The sequence below is a fragment of the Ranitomeya variabilis genome, chromosome 3 (genome assembly GCF_051348905.1).
Source record: "Ranitomeya variabilis isolate aRanVar5 chromosome 3, aRanVar5.hap1, whole genome shotgun sequence".
NCBI lineage: Eukaryota > Metazoa > Chordata > Amphibia > Anura > Dendrobatidae > Ranitomeya > Ranitomeya variabilis.
The window spans coordinates 99,225,227-99,244,368 of record NC_135234.1 but is presented as its reverse complement, the minus strand read 5'-3'; the positions used below and the strand labels follow the sequence as shown (position 1 = coordinate 99,244,368).

The 19,142-nt window shown below is 42.0% G+C and overlaps 1 protein-coding gene across 3 annotated transcripts in view; it reads left to right on the top strand.

The window, feature by feature from the left end:
• TNFAIP1 (TNF alpha induced protein 1) overlaps window positions 1-18,576 on the top strand; it is a 42,690-nt gene extending 24,114 nt beyond the window's left edge. Inside the window, exons 3-7 of one of the 3 annotated variants that reach the window (XM_077294416.1) lie at window positions 5,519-5,688; window positions 7,859-7,948; window positions 9,501-9,553; window positions 11,685-11,880; window positions 13,490-18,576. In XM_077294416.1, the coding sequence (XP_077150531.1) occupies window positions 5,519-5,688; window positions 7,859-7,948; window positions 9,501-9,553; window positions 11,685-11,880; window positions 13,490-13,726 (746 nt within the window). In that variant the 3' untranslated portion in view covers window positions 13,727-18,576. The remainder of the gene's footprint in view (window positions 1-5,518; window positions 5,689-7,858; window positions 7,949-9,500; window positions 9,554-11,684; window positions 11,881-13,489) is intronic. The other 2 variants (XM_077294417.1, XM_077294415.1) reach the window with 2 other exon arrangements.
• Window positions 18,577-19,142: the final 566 nt, after the last annotated feature.

The window sequence follows — 19,142 nt, the reverse complement described above, 5'->3', positions numbered from 1 at the left end:
TTTTTTTTTTTATTTTGAACAAAAAAATGGTCAATTGTGAAGTTCTAAGCATTATCAGCTTATTACAAAATGAAATCAAACAGTTTTCAAGTGAAAACTTTATTCTAGGTGATGTTACATTTGCACGTAGGACCCCTTGTTCGAAAGAAGCTTCTGAACTCTCTCGCCCATTGAATTTGTCAGTTTTTGGATGGTTTCTGCTTCAGTTGTTTTGCATGTGGACAGAATACCCTCCCAGAGCTGTTGCTTAGATGTGAACTGCCTCCCGCCATCATAGACACTCCTTTTGATGATGCTCCAGAGGTTCTCAATGCGGTTGAGGTCAGGGGAAGCTGGTGGCCACACCATAAGTTTGTCCTCTTTTATGCCCATAGCAGCCCAAGATGCAGATGTGTTTTTTGCAGCATGAGACGGTGCATTATCATGCATGAAAATGATATTGCTGCGGAAAGCACGGTTCTTCCTCTTGAACCATGGCAAGAAGTGTTGTTTTAGAAACTCCACATAGATTATGGAGTTCATCTTTACCACTTCAGGGATCATAAAGGGGCTGACAATCTCTCTCCCCATGATTCCAGCCCAAAACATTACTCCACCTCCTCCTTGTTGGCGCCTTAGCCGTGTTTTCATGGGGTGTCCATCCTCCACTCCATCCATCTGGACCATTGAGCGTTGCACGGCACTCATCGGTGAACAAAACAGTTTGGAAGTCAGTCTTCATGTATCGTTTGGCCCACTGGAGCCGTTTCTGCATGTGTGCAGTGGATAGAGGTGGTCGACAGGATGGCTTACGCACAGCTGCAAACCTCTGAAGGACCCTGCGTCTTGTTGTTCTGGGGAAGTTGGAGGCACCAGCAGCTTCAATAACTTGTCTGCTGCTATGACAAGGCATTTTTACAGCTGCTATTTTAACCTTACGCAATTGCCTGTTGGAAAGAGTCCTCAATTTTTCCTTATCGGCACGCACACGTGTGTGCTGAGAATCAACTACATACTTCTTGATTGTGCGATGATCACGATGAAGTGTCTTGGCAATGTTGATTGTAGTCATGCCTTGACCTAAATACTCCACAATTTGTTGCTTCTCAGCAGCCGACACATCCTTTTTCTTTCCCATTTTGGCAAAAAATGTAGGCTGCTTAATAATGTGGAACAGCCTTGTTAAGTAGTCTTGCCTTTATTTGGACACACCTGCCAAACTAATTTGCACAGGTATCTGCAATTGCTTTCAGTGATATAAAGAGCCCTGACACACATCACCATCAATGAGTTTAAATGACAAACAAAAAAATTCTAACCTTATCACTCCTAAACTCTGTGCATAATAATTTGGAACACAGTGTATTTGATTTGTCTGTCATGGCGCATTAAAGGGGTTGTACAGGACTTTGATAATCGTGACCTATTATTAGGATAGGTTTTTAATATCGGTTTGGTGGGAGATAAACACATTACCAAACTGCTGTCAACCGGTCATTTGGCTGCGGCAATCCAACAGTATATGGAGATGGAAGATGCAAGCTTCAGATTCTCCTCCTCGTCCGCAGCCACTATGTACCATCAATTACTAATCCCTTTTGCACTAGGGGTCCTGTACTTGGCTCCTATCAATGTGGCCACTGTATTGCATGTGCCAATATCATACGGGCGACTACTTTCAAATCCTCGGATGGCACCAAAGAATTTTCAATCAGGCAGCGCATTTCATGCGGTACATCTAACGTTGTATATTATGCCACATGTGGGTGTTCCCTAATTTATATTGGGTTGACATCAAGGGAGTTACGCGTACGCGTTCGCGAACATGTTAGGGACATATGCGCTGCAAAAACCGTAGAGGATGACTCTGACCTGAAAACAATTCCACGTCATTTCAAGATGGCTCACGGTTGTGACGCCAGGACGTTTCAGGTCAGAGGCATTGAAAGTATTCATCTCGGGGCACGAGGGGGCAACTACAAAAAGGTCCTTGCCCAGCGCGAAGCAGGCTGGATAGTCCGTGTGGACACTATGGTTCCAAAAGGGACTTAACGAGTACCTGAGTTTTTCTCCCTTCCTTTAAAAAAGCCCTTCTTTCTCATTGGTGTACCAGTACGGCGTTGAGGGTTTTCCCCTTTTTGTTCTGTGGTCCATCTCCTATACTCAAGTATACTGTCTCGTACATTTACATAATTATAGATTTCTCTATATTAAGGTGTCTTAGGGTTCCCCCTTCCCCGTCATATCCTGCCCTCCATTGTGTAACATCTCCCCCTCGAGTGGATAACCCACTTGGGGCCCTTTTGTATGTTTTTTATATCTTTTTAAATTTTATGCTTGTCTTCCTTTATATGTTTTTAGTTACATCACGACGCTTGAGATGCTGATGTCCTTATTTTTGGCGCAACTTTCTCCTGCCCGAGTTGAATTTACCACTAACAAGTTGTCACTCTGCTGCCACAGCCAGCGTTTGACGGATTAATTAATCATTTGGAAATTATGTTGTATGCCTTAGATGTACTGTTTCATATATTGTGTCCGTCTTACATATGCTGAGTGTTGCTCCCTATCTAGTGTGACATTTGATAGATGTCATGGTACACTTTGGTGGTTTAGTGCCTTAACATCTTCCCACTTACAACGGGCAGATGTTTCATCAGGTCAGTACTTTTGCGGTGGAGCGCGTGCGTGACAAGCCTTGCCCTGCCATTCATCCCAGCAGCGTCACCCCTTGCCTTGCTTGTGCGCTTGCGCGCTCGCAATGCATGACGCGGCGGTGATGTCTGGTGTGGCTCGGGGTGTGCGCACGCGCCCATTCACCCCGCAACTCCGGGCTGACATTTACCTGGCCGGCGGCAGTGCGCCTGCGTCGCGCACTTTGCCCTGCCCTCCGTCCCAGCGGCGTCTGGTCACTTGGCGCGTGCGCACTGGGTTCCATCCCAGGGGCGCCCGCCTTGTGTGACGCGGTCTGTGACGCCGGGCTCGGCTCTCTGCGCACGCATGCGCCGCTTTCACCCGCTGATTGTGACCAGGTGCCCGGTCATGGGACTAACTATTGGCGCTATTTAAGGATATCGGACACATCTCATGTCACCTTCCCTTGATAAAGCCGTCTTGGTAGGCGAAACGCGCGTCGGGGGTCGCGTTCGGTGGACCCCAACTGGTGTGCCCCACTGTGTGCCTCTCAGGGTAAGCGCTGCTCTCTTTCTAATTACAAATTTTTAACTATTTATGACACACCACATGGTGTGTCTGGTGCTACTCTAACAATAGAGATGCTTTGGAGCAGCTATTTTCACAATATGTAGCCCTGTGTTATGGTATTCTTGTGGGTGCACACTGGGGGTCATCCACTCCTTTTTATCATCCTTGTCTAAATATACTTGCTATGTTCCTTTTGTGCTTTCCTGTACTTTGCTATTAAGCTTGTTAATTATGTTATTTAAATAAAGCATTTTTCTATTACCTAAATATCCATATACTCCTAGTTTTCTCCTTTTTTCATTCAATTTCTATGGAGTTGGTTCCCTTTATCGGTGGGGGGTTACACAGCACTACCTAGTGCGGGTGGTCTCATTTCCCCCTTCCGTTTGTATCTAATATGTTGCCTGAATCTGTTATTATTAAGCTTCAGATTCTGTGTAGTGATCCTTTCTCAGGTACTGCACTTTACCTCCCATTTACTTCTGTGAGAACAGATAACAGCTGGTTGGTGGAGGGTACTGGGATTGGACACTCACCAATCCTGATACTGTTGACCTAGCATATGCCTTCAAAGTCTTGAATAAACCCTTAAGGCTAAGTTCACACGTTGCAGAATTGCCGCAGAAATTTCCGCGTCAACTCTGCGCCTCCTGCCGCGGGTATATCGCATGCAGAATTAGCATGCATATACCCGCAGAAAACTAGCGTTTTGCAAGCATAATTAGCTTGCAGAATGCTAGAGTTTTCCAAGCGATCTGTAGCATCGCTTGGAAAACTGATTGACAGGTTGGTCACACTTGTCAAACATAGTGTTTGACAAGTGTGATCAACTTTTTACTATAGATGCAGCCTATGCCGCATCTATAGTAAAAGATCGAATGTTTAAAAATAATAAAAAAAATAAAAAACATGGTTATACTCACCTGCAGACCTCAGCGGCGTCCGTTCCTATAGCTGTTGTGCGGTGAAGGGCCTGTGATGACGTCATTGGTCGCGAGACCGCATGTGACCGGTCACATGACCAATCACAAGACCGTGACGTCATCGCAGGTCCTTCACCGCCCAGCAGCTTTAGGAACCGAAGCGGCAGCGTGCAGCGGAGAGGCCGGAAGACTGCGGGGGACATCGAAGGTGAGTATATCGCTATTTTTTATTTTAATTCTTTTATTTTTTACCAATTATATGGTGCCCAGTGCGTGGAGGAGAGTCTCCTCTCCTCCACCCTGGGTACCAACCGCACATGATCTGCTTACTTCCCGCATGGTGTGCACAGCCCCGTGCGGGAAGTAAGCAGATCAATGCATTCCTAGGTGTGCAGAATCGCCGCGATTCTGCAATTTTAATGAACATGCGTTTTTTTCTGGAATGTGATTCCGCTCAGGAAAAAAATGCAGCATGTGCACAAAAAATGCGGAATGCATTCTGTTACATAGGATGCTTAATGGTAGCGTTTTTTTCGCGGTTTTATAGCGTTTTTATAGCGAAAAACCGCGAAAAATATGCTACGTGTGCACACAGCCTAAGGCATATAATACTACTGATAAGCTTATCACTAATGGACCCTTCTAAGAAGAAAACTTATTTTTAATTCTAACATTTTTATACTAAGAAAGGAGAAGTCTGGAAAATGAGACTTCTATTACATTTCTATTGTACATTTACATATTAACTCTATAATTTCAGATATGCCATATTAGGGCTTGTGCACACATTGCAGATTTTCTAGAATTAAATGAAGCAATCCTGATACCAGCAAAGTGAATGAGAAACCTGAAGTTTCATACACACGTTGCTTATTTTTGATTTGCAGATTTGGTGCAAAAAAATAATCTGCAGCATGTTTTTGCCCTGCATTTTTTACCATTGACTTTGCTCAAATAAGTAAAAAACTTCCTTTTTTTCTGCCAAGAGCTGCAGAAATGATGCAGAAATAACACTCCCCTTACAGTAAAGGTGCATGTATTTCTACTGGTTAATGGACCATATTGTCAGTTTGTACTGCAAAGGACTGTTATGAATTTCTCATAATTCTTTGTGCCTTATTCTTACTTTTCCCCCTCTGGTCATCATAAGACACATCATCACATCTGGTATGGTCGCCTAGCATGGCAGCAGAGCTGCAGGTGGCACCTTGCTGCATGGATATTTATTCTAAAGTTGGTCTTTCTTAAGTTAGCTGATTATTTGGCAGAATACAGCGACCAGGATACAAGTCGCCGGACCAAGATCTGTCCAGACGCTGAACACCGCAGAATTGTGTGTGCACTGCTGGGCTGAGTGCAAAATGGTTTATGTAGGTGAACATGCCCATTAATTTGTGGGTCTCTCGTTCCAGGCTGGATTCTTATTGACCGCTGCGGAAAGCATTTTGGGAGCATATTAAACTATCTTCGAGATGACACCATTGCTCTTCCAAAGAATAGACATGAGATCAAGGAATTAATGGCAGAAGCCAAATATTATCTCATCCAGGGCTTAGTAGACAAGTGCCAGGCAGCATTACAGGTGAGTGAATGCACTAACTCACTCCTTAACCCTTGTGATCTCTTTGCGTTTATTACTTCTATGTGTTTTATGATGACTTATGATCTTCAATGTGTTGATCCATTAAAAGACCTGATGTCCCTCAATGTTTGATGTCAGTATCGGCTACTAGACGTTCAGATTTTATGAGAGATCAGGATCAAAGCACTTTTCATAAGTTTGTCAGAATGTAAGGGCAATGACGTCTGGTAACATGATTCATTCATTGCAGTTGGTGAGGGATATAAAATGAGGAGTGTAGGAGTATACAGATGTCACTTGTATGTCACATGGCTTTCGCTGGTGTCTGAAATCACTTGGTAAAGAAAAATTTTCAGAAGTTTTGGCCCTGTAGTTCCCTGACAGTGCTCCATAGAGGAGTTTGTGTGATTACATATACCTTTTTGTGTAACACAACCTTTATTCTGCCACGTGCTGCTCCTCAAGGTGCTACCTGGTCATCAGTCTCTAAGGCTAAAGTGCTTTTGGCTCCGTGCAGTAAGGACTTCACAACTCCTCTCTGCTCCTGCGTAGCTGTCGCTCAAGAGCAAACGGGTGCGACCCCCCTGTCGCATTGAGAGAGATAGAGAGAGAGATATATATATATATATATATATATATATATATATATATATATATATATATATATATATATATATATATATATATATATATATATATATATATATATATATATATATATTTTCACATTCGTAGCCTGCCTATCACTAGTTAGATATTGTTCCCCCTTCTATTGGGGAACCGAAACCAAAGTAAACAATATTGTATGTCTAGATAGAGGTTTATATCTGAAGAGGAATGCATTAAATAAATGATAGGATTTGGGGAGCACGCTAGACACCCCTGGCCTACCATACTGTCTTACTTCAGGATAGAGTTATAGATCAGTTATTGGTCCCTTTACATAAAGGGACCAATAACTGATCCACAGCAATATCTAGCCAGTTATAGGCCAACATCGTCCTCGCTTTTAATAATAATGGGGGGCTCAGAGTACTGCACTGTTCTGATAAGAAATGAGGCCTCTCATAATGGTGGGACCTTTTACATGGGCATAAGGAGCTTACTAAGGCTACTTTCACACTAGCGTTTTTTTGCATACGTCGCAATGCGTCGTTTTGGCGAAAAAACGCATCCTGCAAAGTTTGCAGGATGCGTTTTTTCCCCATGAATTTACATTGGCGACGCATTGCGACGTATGCACACACGTTGCAACCGTCGTGCGACGGTTGCGTCGTGTTTTGGCGGACCGCCGGCAGCAAAAAAAACATTACATGTAACTTTTTTTGTGCCGACGGTCCGCCATTTCCGACCGCGCATGCGTGGCCGGAACTCCGCCCCCACCTCCCCGCACCTCACAATGGGGCAGCAGATGCGTGGAAAAACAGCATCCGCTGCACCCGTTGTGCGACGCATTCACTGCTAGCGTCGGTACGTCGGCCCAACGCACTGCGACGGGCCGAGTACGACGCTATTGTGAAAGTAGCCTAACCCTACCAACAGTATTCATGATGCTCCCTGGACTGTGACACAACTCTGATAATTGAGTAAGATCCATCTATTTTATTATGAGCTCTATATTATAACTGCGTAGTGTAAAGTACATGGTTTTGGCACATGGACATTTCTAATTGTTTTAATTGAAAAGGCTGGAAATTTGCATAATTCTAGTATATTTATATTGTACATAAATATTTTTCTTAATGCTGATGTGTAGCTGATATTGGGGATCCTGTTATTCTGGCTTTGAGAAAATGATAGTCTTACAAAAAAAGGTTAGTGCAAATTGTTGAACATTTTGACCCAAAGGCTTGTTGCTCCGAGCCTAGCAATTTTCTTAGATTATATAAAACCACTGGCCTTGCCTTTTCTATGCGGTAGGAGAGATTTTGTAACTTGCATTTCCAGCACATAGCTTTTTGCAAATGAAACACCAGTCACTAGAAGATCTGTAAATATAAGTTTGCGTGAAACTTTTAGAAATAATCTCCATAGAAAATGTCATAGTCGTGCACCAGCTGTTTGTAGACCTATTTCTGTCCCTAAGATCGCATCGGGTAGTGGGACAGACACATCTGGAAACAATGCAACAGATTTTTTCTTCTAATTGTCTCCATTTTTCTTCTTTCAGGATAAGAATGAGTCATATGAAGCCGTATGTAATATCCCCATCATCACATCTCAGAAAGAAGAAGAGAAGTTGATTGAATCATCTGCCAAGGTGCGTACCCCACTGATGCATTGTATAAGTCAGCACTTAGATTCGGCTTCTGCTGGTGTCAGCCATAGTAAGACACTGTTAATCTCAGTCCTATTTTTAACATGGGACGGAGGCTTATGCCACCATCATTTTTAGAATGAAATGGCACTAACAAGCTTATTATACTGAGACTGCAGTAGATGGCTACTATATACTTAAATCTCAGATTGAATCGTGTTAGGTCAGCCATGTCTACATTTCACTAGTGGAGGAGGGAAATGAGAAAAGGCACTACTGCCACTCTGCCTGCATTATACAAGAAATGTTGGTGGGCTAAACTTGTGATTATTCGAGTTTCAAATATATGGCCTATGGTTATAGGGGTTCTCCAGGATTAGACAAAGAAAATCTCATTATAATTTTTAAAAACTATTTTAATGCTAATAGTTTTGTCTAGAAATGTAATCACAATGGAATGTAAATTTGCTGCCATCTGATTACACTGTGAGCATGTACTGTAAGCTCTGTACCCCCACCCCTCCTTCATGTGTAAGAAGATGTCATCTCGGTGGATTTTCTAATACTGGAGAATCTGATATCCCCTACGTCACACACTGAGCTATCAAGCTATAAAGGCTGGAGCTGGGTGACGAAGCAACCTCTCACACCCAGAGAGCTGAATGCCTCATTTGCATATGATTTTAACGCTCATTTTCCTGGAATGCAGGATCAGATTGAAGATATGAATGTGTTAATAGATTTAGCTTTCAAGAACTGCATGCCCATATATGGGTTGATATTACGTACAGGTTCTTTTAAGCCCAAACTTTGGTTTAGACTTGTGTGTTTTCACCAAATTTTCAAGTTGAACTGGACTCCGTATGTAATAGTGGCTGAAGAGTGGAATAAAATGTTTTGGGTTTTTGTGTTTGTTTTTTTTTTTTTTTTCTTTTTAATTTTGCCTGTCCGTTGCTGAGCTATTAGCAGTTAGTGTTTGGCCCCTAATGAGTTAATTTTTGTTAAGTCAAAGCTGGTGATATATCCGTTTTTACTAGGGGCGTGTCCTTCTTCCACCTGTTAGATGCTGATCAATCAGAAACAGGCAGCAACACAGCAGGAAAAGAGCACGCCCCCACCACAGCTTGGAGCAGGTTTCCCAGTGAGGGAGCTGTAATGGCCACAGCTCTGGTCTCCTGGTCTAACCTCCTACATGAGTGCGTGTGGGGAGAGGGGCAGTGCATAATAGATATGTAGCAACTTATGATAATATTCAAATTACTTGTATATCTAGCAATCTGAAAGGGAGTGAAGACATACAAGACTGACAATAGACAAGAGGGGGAAGGGTAAGAAAAGTATTGAGGAGTGAAAAGTAGAAGTACATGAATAATATCTCTGCAACAGAGAGGAGAAATAATACACAGATATATTCTGCTCTGTAGTAACTACGGAATATATTGTGTGTCCAGTTCAACATTTAAACATTTGGTGAAAGCTGCGCTTTAAAAAAAAAAAAAAAAAAATCTTTATTTTATAATCTTGTCATGGTAATATGTAGTGTTTTTCCCCATAGCCTGTGGTGAAACTCCTGTATAACAGAAGCAACAATAAGTACTCCTACACCAGGTGAGATACAACTTTAGATTTGTTTTATCTCCTTCCATCTGCATATCTGTCACTAATACAGTCATCTTAATGGGCAGAGTAGATTATGTAATGACGGATTTAAATGTATGTATTCTGAGTAAAGCTAGTGTTTGTACAGAAGTCCGAGCTTTCACATCCTATCAGAGAGTATTTTTTTATTAAAACCATCCTAATTGGTAGCCCTCCATGTTTTATTCTGACCATTAGAGATGTGAGAATCGATTTGCTGGACTTTGTGTCCTTATGTCACGTCCTTAATGTGTGACCAGTGGACGAGAGACCTTCAAACCTCCTATTCTTTTGGTTAGCCGGGCTAGTGCAGCATCATCATTGTGGCCTTTCATCAGACTTTTACTCAGCAGAAGCGATGGGAATGCTGGGAGGTAAGGTGCTATGCAGGCCTCCTGTCCAGCAGTCAGGGTACCGACGTGGTTAATGGACCGGAGTTCTGCAAATCGTTCTCCCATTTCTGTCATTCTCATCTACTGGCCATACAAGAGTCAGTCTGATCAGGCGAGGCCTCACTGTAACGTCAGTTCATCCATCATTTTGTCTAGTTGAGGATTGCAATGTCAAAGCTTTCAATGTGATTAAATACCAATGTAACAATAATGTAGTGTATAACCAAAAATAATAGCAGAAAAAGAAAACAAGGAAAGAAAAAAATAAGCATGTACTGTGTAGTAAGTAGATAGTAATAGTACATGTAAATAACAAAGGCTACTTGGTTAACACTATTTTGATCAAAAAAGCATAAAAGCCATCCCACCGTTACTAGGTGTACACAATTGGGACGGTCTTATCCTCTCTCTAGGATTAAGGCTATGTGGACACGTTCAGGATTTTTCGTGTTTTTTTCGCTATAAAAACGCGATAAAACCACGAAAAAAAGAATACATTAAGCATCCTATTATTAGAATGCAATCCGCACTTTTTGTGCGCATGTTGCGTTTTTTTTTCCGTAAAAAAAAACGCAGCATGTTCATTCTTTGTGTGGAATCGCGGGGATTCCGCACACATGGGAATGCATTGATCCACTTACTTTCCGCATGTGACTTTGCCCACCATGCGGGAAGTAAGCGGATCATGTGCGGTTGGTACCCAGGGTGGAGGAGAGGAGACTCTCCTCCAGGCCCTGGGAACCATATACCTGTAAAAAAGAAATAAAGAATTAAAATAAAAAATCGTGATATTCTCACCTTCCGGGGTCCCCGTCAGCCTTCCCGCTCCTTGCGATGCTCCCATTTCCAGGGATGCTTTGCGGCAATGACCTGTGATGACGTAGCAGTCTCGAGAGACCGCTACGTCATCTGGGGTCATGTTTGACAAGTGTGACCAACCTGTCAATCAGTTTTCCAAGCAATACTACACATCGCTTGGAAAACGCTAGCATTCTGCAAGCTACTGTAATTACGCTTGTAAAACGCTAGTGTTTAGCGGGAAAACTTATGCCAATTCCGCATGCGTTTTACCCACGGCACAGTTGCGGAATTGCTGCGGAAATTTCCGCGGCAATTCCAGACGTGTGCACATAGCCTAAAACCTCACTTTGTGCCAGCCAACCTCAATGTAGATAAGGGCAGAGCAGGACGGGCCCGACTGTTCAGACACCTGCCCATGGGAAGCTATGTAGATGAGATGCCTAGCTCAGAAAGGGGGGGCACATACCTGTTTGTACCAAAGAAATGAGCCGCAGCAAAGGTTGGTATAAGTGCAGTGTATAAGAGCATGTTCACACTGTGGCCATTTCACAGACAAAACCTAAGAAAAACAAAATGAGTATATACCCTGTAGTAAGTAAATGGCAATAGTAAATAGCATAGGGTAACACTGTATTGATCATAAAAGCCATGTCTCCACCACAAGGTGAGCACTTGGGCTGACATCTTACTTATGGTGTAAGTCTATATTTGTCGGTTTTTGCACCTTTTGTGGCTATTTGTAGTAACAACTTTGGGTGGTTTGTACAATTGTTTTTTTTTTTTTTTTTTATGTAAATGCATCAAGAAACTGCAAAGTGACCCCTCTGTTTCTATAGACCCTAAACTTGTGTTAATCCTTTATTGATACCAAATGTTCATTCTCTTCCTTTAAATGAATGTTATTATAGTAACTCTGACGACAACCTTCTGAAAAATATTGAGCTGTTTGACAAGCTTTCCCTCCGCTTCAATGGGCGAGTCTTATTTATGAAGGACGTGATTGGAGACGAGATCTGCTGCTGGTCCTTCTACGGTCAGGGACGGAAGCTGGCAGAGGTCTGCTGCACCTCCATTGTTTATGCCACTGAAAAGAAGCAAACAAAGGTAAAGCTTTCTGTCTACCCAATACCACCATTGGGATTACTTTTTCTGCAGTGAACCTCTTGCCTCCTCAGCCAGTTTCTGTTTTTGCTCTTTTATTTTTTCCTTTCTTCTTCCAAGATCTATAACTTTTTTTTTTCTTTCTCTGTAGCCGTCTGAGGGCTTGCTTTTTACAGCAGATGTTGCTTTGATTGACACCATGCATTTTACCATACAATATAAATAAAAACTGGGGAAAAATTTGAAGTGGTTAAAAATACAATTTTGCTATTGTTTTTTTAGTGCTTTGTTGTTTTTTTTACCACATTCATTGTATGGCAAAACTGACCTGGGAACCTGATTCTTCTGGTCAGTACAAATACAAGGATACATTTGCATAGATTTTTTTTTTTTCATGGAAGTGATAAAAAAAAATTCTGACATTTGTAAAAGACAAAAAAAATTGTTCTTGTCACCATTTTCTGTGACTCGTAACGTTTTTCCTTTATCTGTCAATACAGTTGCATGAGGACTTGAATTTTGTGCGTTTGGCTAACTGGACTGCATTATTGATACCAATTTGGGTACTCGCAACGTTTTTGATCAGTTTTTATTTCATTTTTAGGGAGATATGGGGGGAAAAAATACACAATTCTGGCCTTTATTTTTTTTTAAGTTTACGGCATTTTACCATATGGCTTAATTTTTATTTTTTGATAGACTTTTGCAAGGTACAGTCGAGGACACAAAATGATAAAATGCATGATGGGGAACCTGGATATTTACGACAGCAGATCATTTGTCCACAATTACTCAGGGAGTAAATTGCCCAAATATTAGTAATGCAGAAAACATCAGTAGAAAAAAAGTTAGTCTCAGATAATAAAATAAGCCCCCTAAAAACAAAACCTTATCCCACAATTGCTAGTATATTAACAATTCCAAAGGTCCAGCATTATCCTGTGACGTGATCTCGCTATGTAACGCTGCGTGGTAGGGTATTGTGCTTGTCCAATATTTAATTGTGAAATGACCAGACCGGAAATATATCTGCAATTGTTAGAATTGAGTAACATTCGGGATGGCATCCAGCAGTCAGCCCTAGATCCTGTCCACAATTGGACATATTTTCCTAGATTTCCTGGCAGTCACAGGACCTTGTATGGGATCTTGGCATGATTGCATGATGTCTAGATTAGTGGCTGAGGAGACAACACATGTAATCATGTGGCAACCCTATAATGACTATACAGGCACCCAATATTCAGTACCTGGCAGCGGCCACTAATCTGAATGACGGGGCCTTGCACTGTATACATCTGGCTGGAGCTGGTGACATCTGATAGGTGCTAGTGTCGGATGTTGGACACCCACTCTTTGGATATTGATGACCCATTCTAAAGATACCTATAACCCATCAGTGACTGTAGTAGGTTTTGTCTGCAGCGGCTGCTATAGAACCTGGTTTTTATGTCATGGACCAGAAAGATCAAGTCATTGTACATGTGGCCTCCTGATCTACTTGCTTGGCAGAATCTCAAAACGGGCTGAAAATGTACATAGGTTGGTAAAGAATTGAGACGCCAGAGCCTAACATGTTTTTTTTTGTTTTGTTTTTTTCCCCACTGATCAGGTTGAATTTCCTGAGGCACGGATCTATGAAGAAACCCTGAACGTCCTGCTGTACGAAACCCCCAGAGTCCCTGACAATTCTCTACTGGAAGCCACAAGCCGCACGCGCAGCCAAGCATCTCACAGTGAAGATGATGAGGGTTTTGAACTTCGAGACCGCGTTCGTCGTATTCATGTGAAGCGATACAGCACGTATGATGACAGACAGCTCGGGCACCAGTCTACGTACAGGGACTGAAGCTTTTCTAAGAACGCACTGGAATCCTCTTTGCCTAGTGACTTTTCTAGACCAAAGTTGTCTTTTATAGGAGAAATCTACTTTCCAGTTCGTAACATGGAAGACGTCCGTAATCCAGGGTTAAGGTTTCTCTGGATGATTTTAAATATTGGAGCCGACTCGTTTTTTGGCACAATAATTAGTTTAGAAGATGATTACTAGCAGGCCAGGTTGTGTCCAATATACACTACAAGTCCTCTCTGCGTCACAGGACGTTGGATGGAGTGACCCCTATGCTTTTATTGACACATACACGTATCATCTCAGTAGTTAGACATCTTAAAATAGGTTTGCTTCCCAAATGTAATAAAGGTAGAAGATCAACTACTGTACAGGTGACTCTGCATGTCAATGGAAAATAGAGGAACTTCCAAAACTTAAAGTAAACCTCTACTATGTTATATGCTAAACTTTTTCTCATTGGCAGTTTAATCCTATGGGGCGGGGGAATCATTTTATTATTAAAGTAATAGAAATTGGCTCTCATTGCACTGATACAGCTTGGGTTTTGTTAACCTTGACCTAGAAGCCAAGCTGCTGTTTAAAGCATGGTGGAGGCAAAGAGTAGATGCAGCATGAAGGTCCCCCTGTACATGTTAGAGAATAATCCTCAGACCTGCTGTTTTCTGTGGGTCTGGTCTAGCACCTTATTGCAGCCCACCTCTGCCATGACAGATGAGATTGGAGAAAAGAAGGACCAGACTTAGTTACGGTCATTTCAGTGGCTGATCCCTTTGTTCTGTTGCTTCAGCATTCATGTATATGGGGGAGTCAGAAGAGATGGCAGTCTCCCCAACAAGCCTTCAGTCAACCCCTTTGTAAGGTGTATGGGCAGGGCACCTACCGTCTCTGCTGGGTTATGTCGTGGGATTCAGACTCCTCAGTCTCTTACGAGAATGCAGTAAATGTAAAGACATTGATCATAAGTGACCTAGTATGGTTAGTTACATATCAGTCTGAAAGAGGACATAACTAGCAGGTAAATATTTCCTATAGGTAATGCCTGGCAAATATATAGCTGGCACTCTGCTTTAAGCAGCCGTGTCCCTGCCCAGATGGGTCACTGATCATTCTGCATCACTGATTTTACTTGATTCACTTGAGCAAGCTAGGAGCTGTTCTGTGGCCTTGCTTAAGGCTTAAGTTAGACGTCCATGGTCCATATATAGAGCACATTGCCCAAGCCTAACGTGGGTCCCCTGATCTGAACTAATGGCCTCCTAGCTCTTTGAAGGTGTTTGGGTGAGGAAACCTGCTGTGTTGACTGTGGTTCATATATGGACAATGAAACGCATCTGAATTCAGCCTTAGATGGGACTTTTGTTTTACTGGGAATGCAATTGGGATTGGTCAGAGACATAGGAGTCTTTGGCAAGTAAAGTCTTGATAGTCTGCATTATCAGGGGTCCACAATAGATGCCCACCACACTGCATGCAGCCAATAGCTTCTTGGTCAGCATATACCAAAAGGTGACAATGTCTATTGAACACGAAGGTTTCTTGGCTGAAGTCAGAATGACTGCATTGTTCTAAGTATGAGGGGATATAGGGAGATCATTGAGAAGACCACTATGTGTGATATGTGCCCTTATGGAAGCGGGCAGGTTACACAGTCCGGTCAGACGCCACTTCTCTGTGCACTTGGCCGCTCTGTGCTTGAGCTTTTATTTATATTTTAGTCTAGACTGTAAATCAGTAATGTACAGTAGCTGCAGTTTTACACCCTTTTCTTATGAGGAAATCTTATTTCTTTTTATAAATATTTATTGTGACTTGCAGTGCCACCCTGCAATGTGCGGCGTGTCACGGAGATAGATGGCACAGTTGGCCGGACAGGGAAGTCTATTTCAGGTTGGATACTGAACAGATTGGATATTTATATATGCCGTGTATTTGTAATTGTTTAATTTACTGATATTTCAAATTCTAAATTCGACCCCTTACTGTGCTTTTTAATATGTTATCAGCAAAAATAAGAAGGGGATCGGCCAAGGCGGTGCTTTTATTATAAAATGCTAGCTATGGCTGAATGTGGTAGACGTCCCCCCTGAGCTTTCTGTGATGTGATGGGAGGAATAGGAACTATATTCACACTTTGCTAATGGCAATCTACTGTTTTCAGCCAATGTGTTTTCTTATTTTTATACTTTTAAAACGTCTTAATATTAAAGGTGTTGTCCACGGGGACATATTTTATTGAAAAAACGCTACTTCCGTCACCAATCTGCCTCTTCCATCACCAGGGTCACGCTGCTCTAAACTTCCTGCTCCCTTTGCACACACAGGAAGTGACCTCCGCCAATCACTGGCTGCAGCGGTGACCCACCTCAACAGTCAGATCATTTCCTGTGTGTGAAAGGGGTCAGGAATTGGAGACAAGCAGGGATCTAGAAAGCATCAGAACAGCAGTGGAGAAGGACTTCTGATCCTTTTTTTAAAAAAAATAAATAACATTTCAGCTGGACAGCCCCTTTAAGTATTGCACAATGGATTCTTGTTTGTTTTGTGAAGGGCTGTTTCCTTACAGGCAACAAATCTATTTCCGTATTACAGCAGAGTGAAAAATAACTATGCAAGCAATATGTAGGAGTATTACAAAATCATGATTCGCAATGGTGGTATGCAGCTGGGATCACTGAAAACTCCTAAAGGAAGCTTGTTATATTGATGGGTGTAATACCACATACAACACATACCACAGCCTATACTGCAGAAGCACTGTGCTGATAATTGTAGCAAAAAAATGTTTGGACAATGTATATGTTATAAGTTTTGTTCTTTAAAAGTGCCTAATTCTGGTGTTCTGGCTATGGCCAACCATTCACTTTTCTCCCCACTAGAGGGCAACCCGATCCACAGCAGATTTCTCCATTAGTGATGCCTACATATTATGGGTGGGCCGTGACTGCCTGCGCTGCTCTTAGGAAACAGTTTGTCTTCATTTATAAGAAGTCTAGATAAAGCCAAGGCTATAATGTCAGGCCGGCCATACATGTGACAGTTAAGTGAAGAGACGTTAATAACCGGTTATGGGCAGCATGCCTTTTTACCTATATATGGGACACAATTGTAGTAAGTAGGTGGTTGTCCACCTACCATATAGTCCGTACAAGAGAACGGCTAATAGGAATATTAGTAATATGGAAAATTAGCAATTTTCCAAAATACAGTCTTCAGAAGTTCAAAGCCATGTGTTTTTTGCTTTTTATCCCCAGACTCTCTACTCCCATCCTGTAAAGGGTCACTGATGGAGGGCTTATCATGCGATCCCACACAATCAGCGACCATTGAAGCGCATTGGGACAGTGCTGGTGTCTTTCCTGGGCAGTCAGTGGAAGGAGCTGATGTATGGGGCTGTATTTCATGTCTCAACATTTGCAGCCTTTTGTAGGATCAGATTGGCAGAGCTTGGATGGTAAAGAGGAAAGGAAATGGTGCAAAACTCCTGAAGGCTACGGCCCACATTTCCTAATGCTGTGTATGGCTACATTCAGACATACGTGTGTGTTCCCATCTCAGAAGAATGGACTGATTTCCCCCCCTCTTAGATGTCATCCTAGTTGCATCTAGTTTCTTTTTTTTTTCCCAAGCAGATCATTTTTTATTGTGAAAGATATCCACAGCATCTAGTTTCTTTTTCACTCACAGTAGACTGAACTTTATCCATTTACTCTTAACAATAGATCAGTTAACAACTGATGAAACGTAGCTGGATCTCTGAAGCACAAAGTCTGTCTTCTGTGTCATCTGTTTGATACGTATCCCCATAGACTGTAATGACGGAGTCTGATTCACAAACTGATCACAATAGGACATGTTCTGAGCAGTGATGAGCAAACTGGCTCGGATAAGGTGTTATCTGAGCATGCACGGGTGCAACGTGCTTGAAAAATATGTTCGAGTCCTCGGTGCTGCATTTCTCACGGCTGTTCGACAGCTGCAACACATGCAGGGATTGCCTAACAAACAGGAAATCCCTGCATGTGTTGTGGTGGTCTAACAGTCGCGTGCACTAGAACATATTTTTCAAGCACACCGAAGTCACTCAGCACCTGAGCATGCTCAGATAACACCTTACCTGAGCACATTTTCTCATCACAAATTGAGTAATATATGGATTTTACTCTCTGATCCATAACTTTAATGGATGGTTGAATACAGCCATTTTACTCTATGGGTCTGAGTGCTGACTGATTTAAAAAAAATATAAATCAGACCGCACTAGACTGCGTCACGCGTTCTGCAGTTGCACCAGTGGTGCCGATTGTGTGATATTGGTTTATCTTGCCTTAAGTTTGACACACTCTTATGCCAATTGTTAGCTGACTTACTTTAGACCATTATTTACCACCTCAAAACTGGCGCATTTTCAGACTTCACCATGCCCCTTTGCTACAAAAATTTTCAGATTTTCCAGTGAGCTGCAAACATCTATTCTTCTTAGCACAAATCAGTGATCACTGTGGACCTCTGTCAGTAATTTTCCTATACCCCATTAGTCACTCTGTGCACTGATTATCTATAAGATGGACAACCCCTTGAATTCTGATATTCAGTCTTTACTTTTCCTACTTTACATGGTCGATTGGTAGTTTTCCAGTAGCAATGAGCTAATTAGCCAAGAATCAGTATTAACCATCTCATTCATTGTTGATAGCATTTCATTATTATGAATGAAAAATTAATATTCAGTTTGCCTTTTTTTTGTCTTCTAACTTATTTAACCATAGATTTTTTTTTTCCTGTAATTATAGGAATATTGACTGGAAAATCAAACTAACTTTTTAATGACAATAAAATATTAGAAATGATGCCTATGTCTCACTTACTTTGTTTTTTAAGGTCTTTCATAACGTATAGTAAACCTCTTACTTATCTAACTTTAAAAGGTTTATTCCACCAAAAAAACAAGTTATCCCCCCATCTGTTGGATAAGGGATAACTTGCTGGGAGTCTGACCGCAGGGATCAGGGCTTTACAACCCGCAGAACCTGCTACAGTCCCGGCCTTCTCTCCATTAATTGCCTATTGGACTTCTGAGTACAGCGCTTGGGTTGTCCCATAGCGAATGAAGCATTGGGCCACATATGCACACTTCTGCTCCATTCAAGATGGGGCTACAGAGCCATGTTCTCGGGGTACTAAAGCCCGAATCTTTGCATCACTGGGGGTACTTGTGGTCTGATCCCCAGCGATCACAAAGATATCCCCTATCTAATGGGTAAGTGGAGTAACTTGTTTATTGGAGGGAAATAACCCTTTTACTGGGTCATTAGAAAAGTGGTGGATGAATGAACTTTTAGCTGGCGGGTACAGTCTATAGTCACTTTTTTTTAGTTTGTCTAAGTAATAAGCCAAATAATATAGTACTACCTGT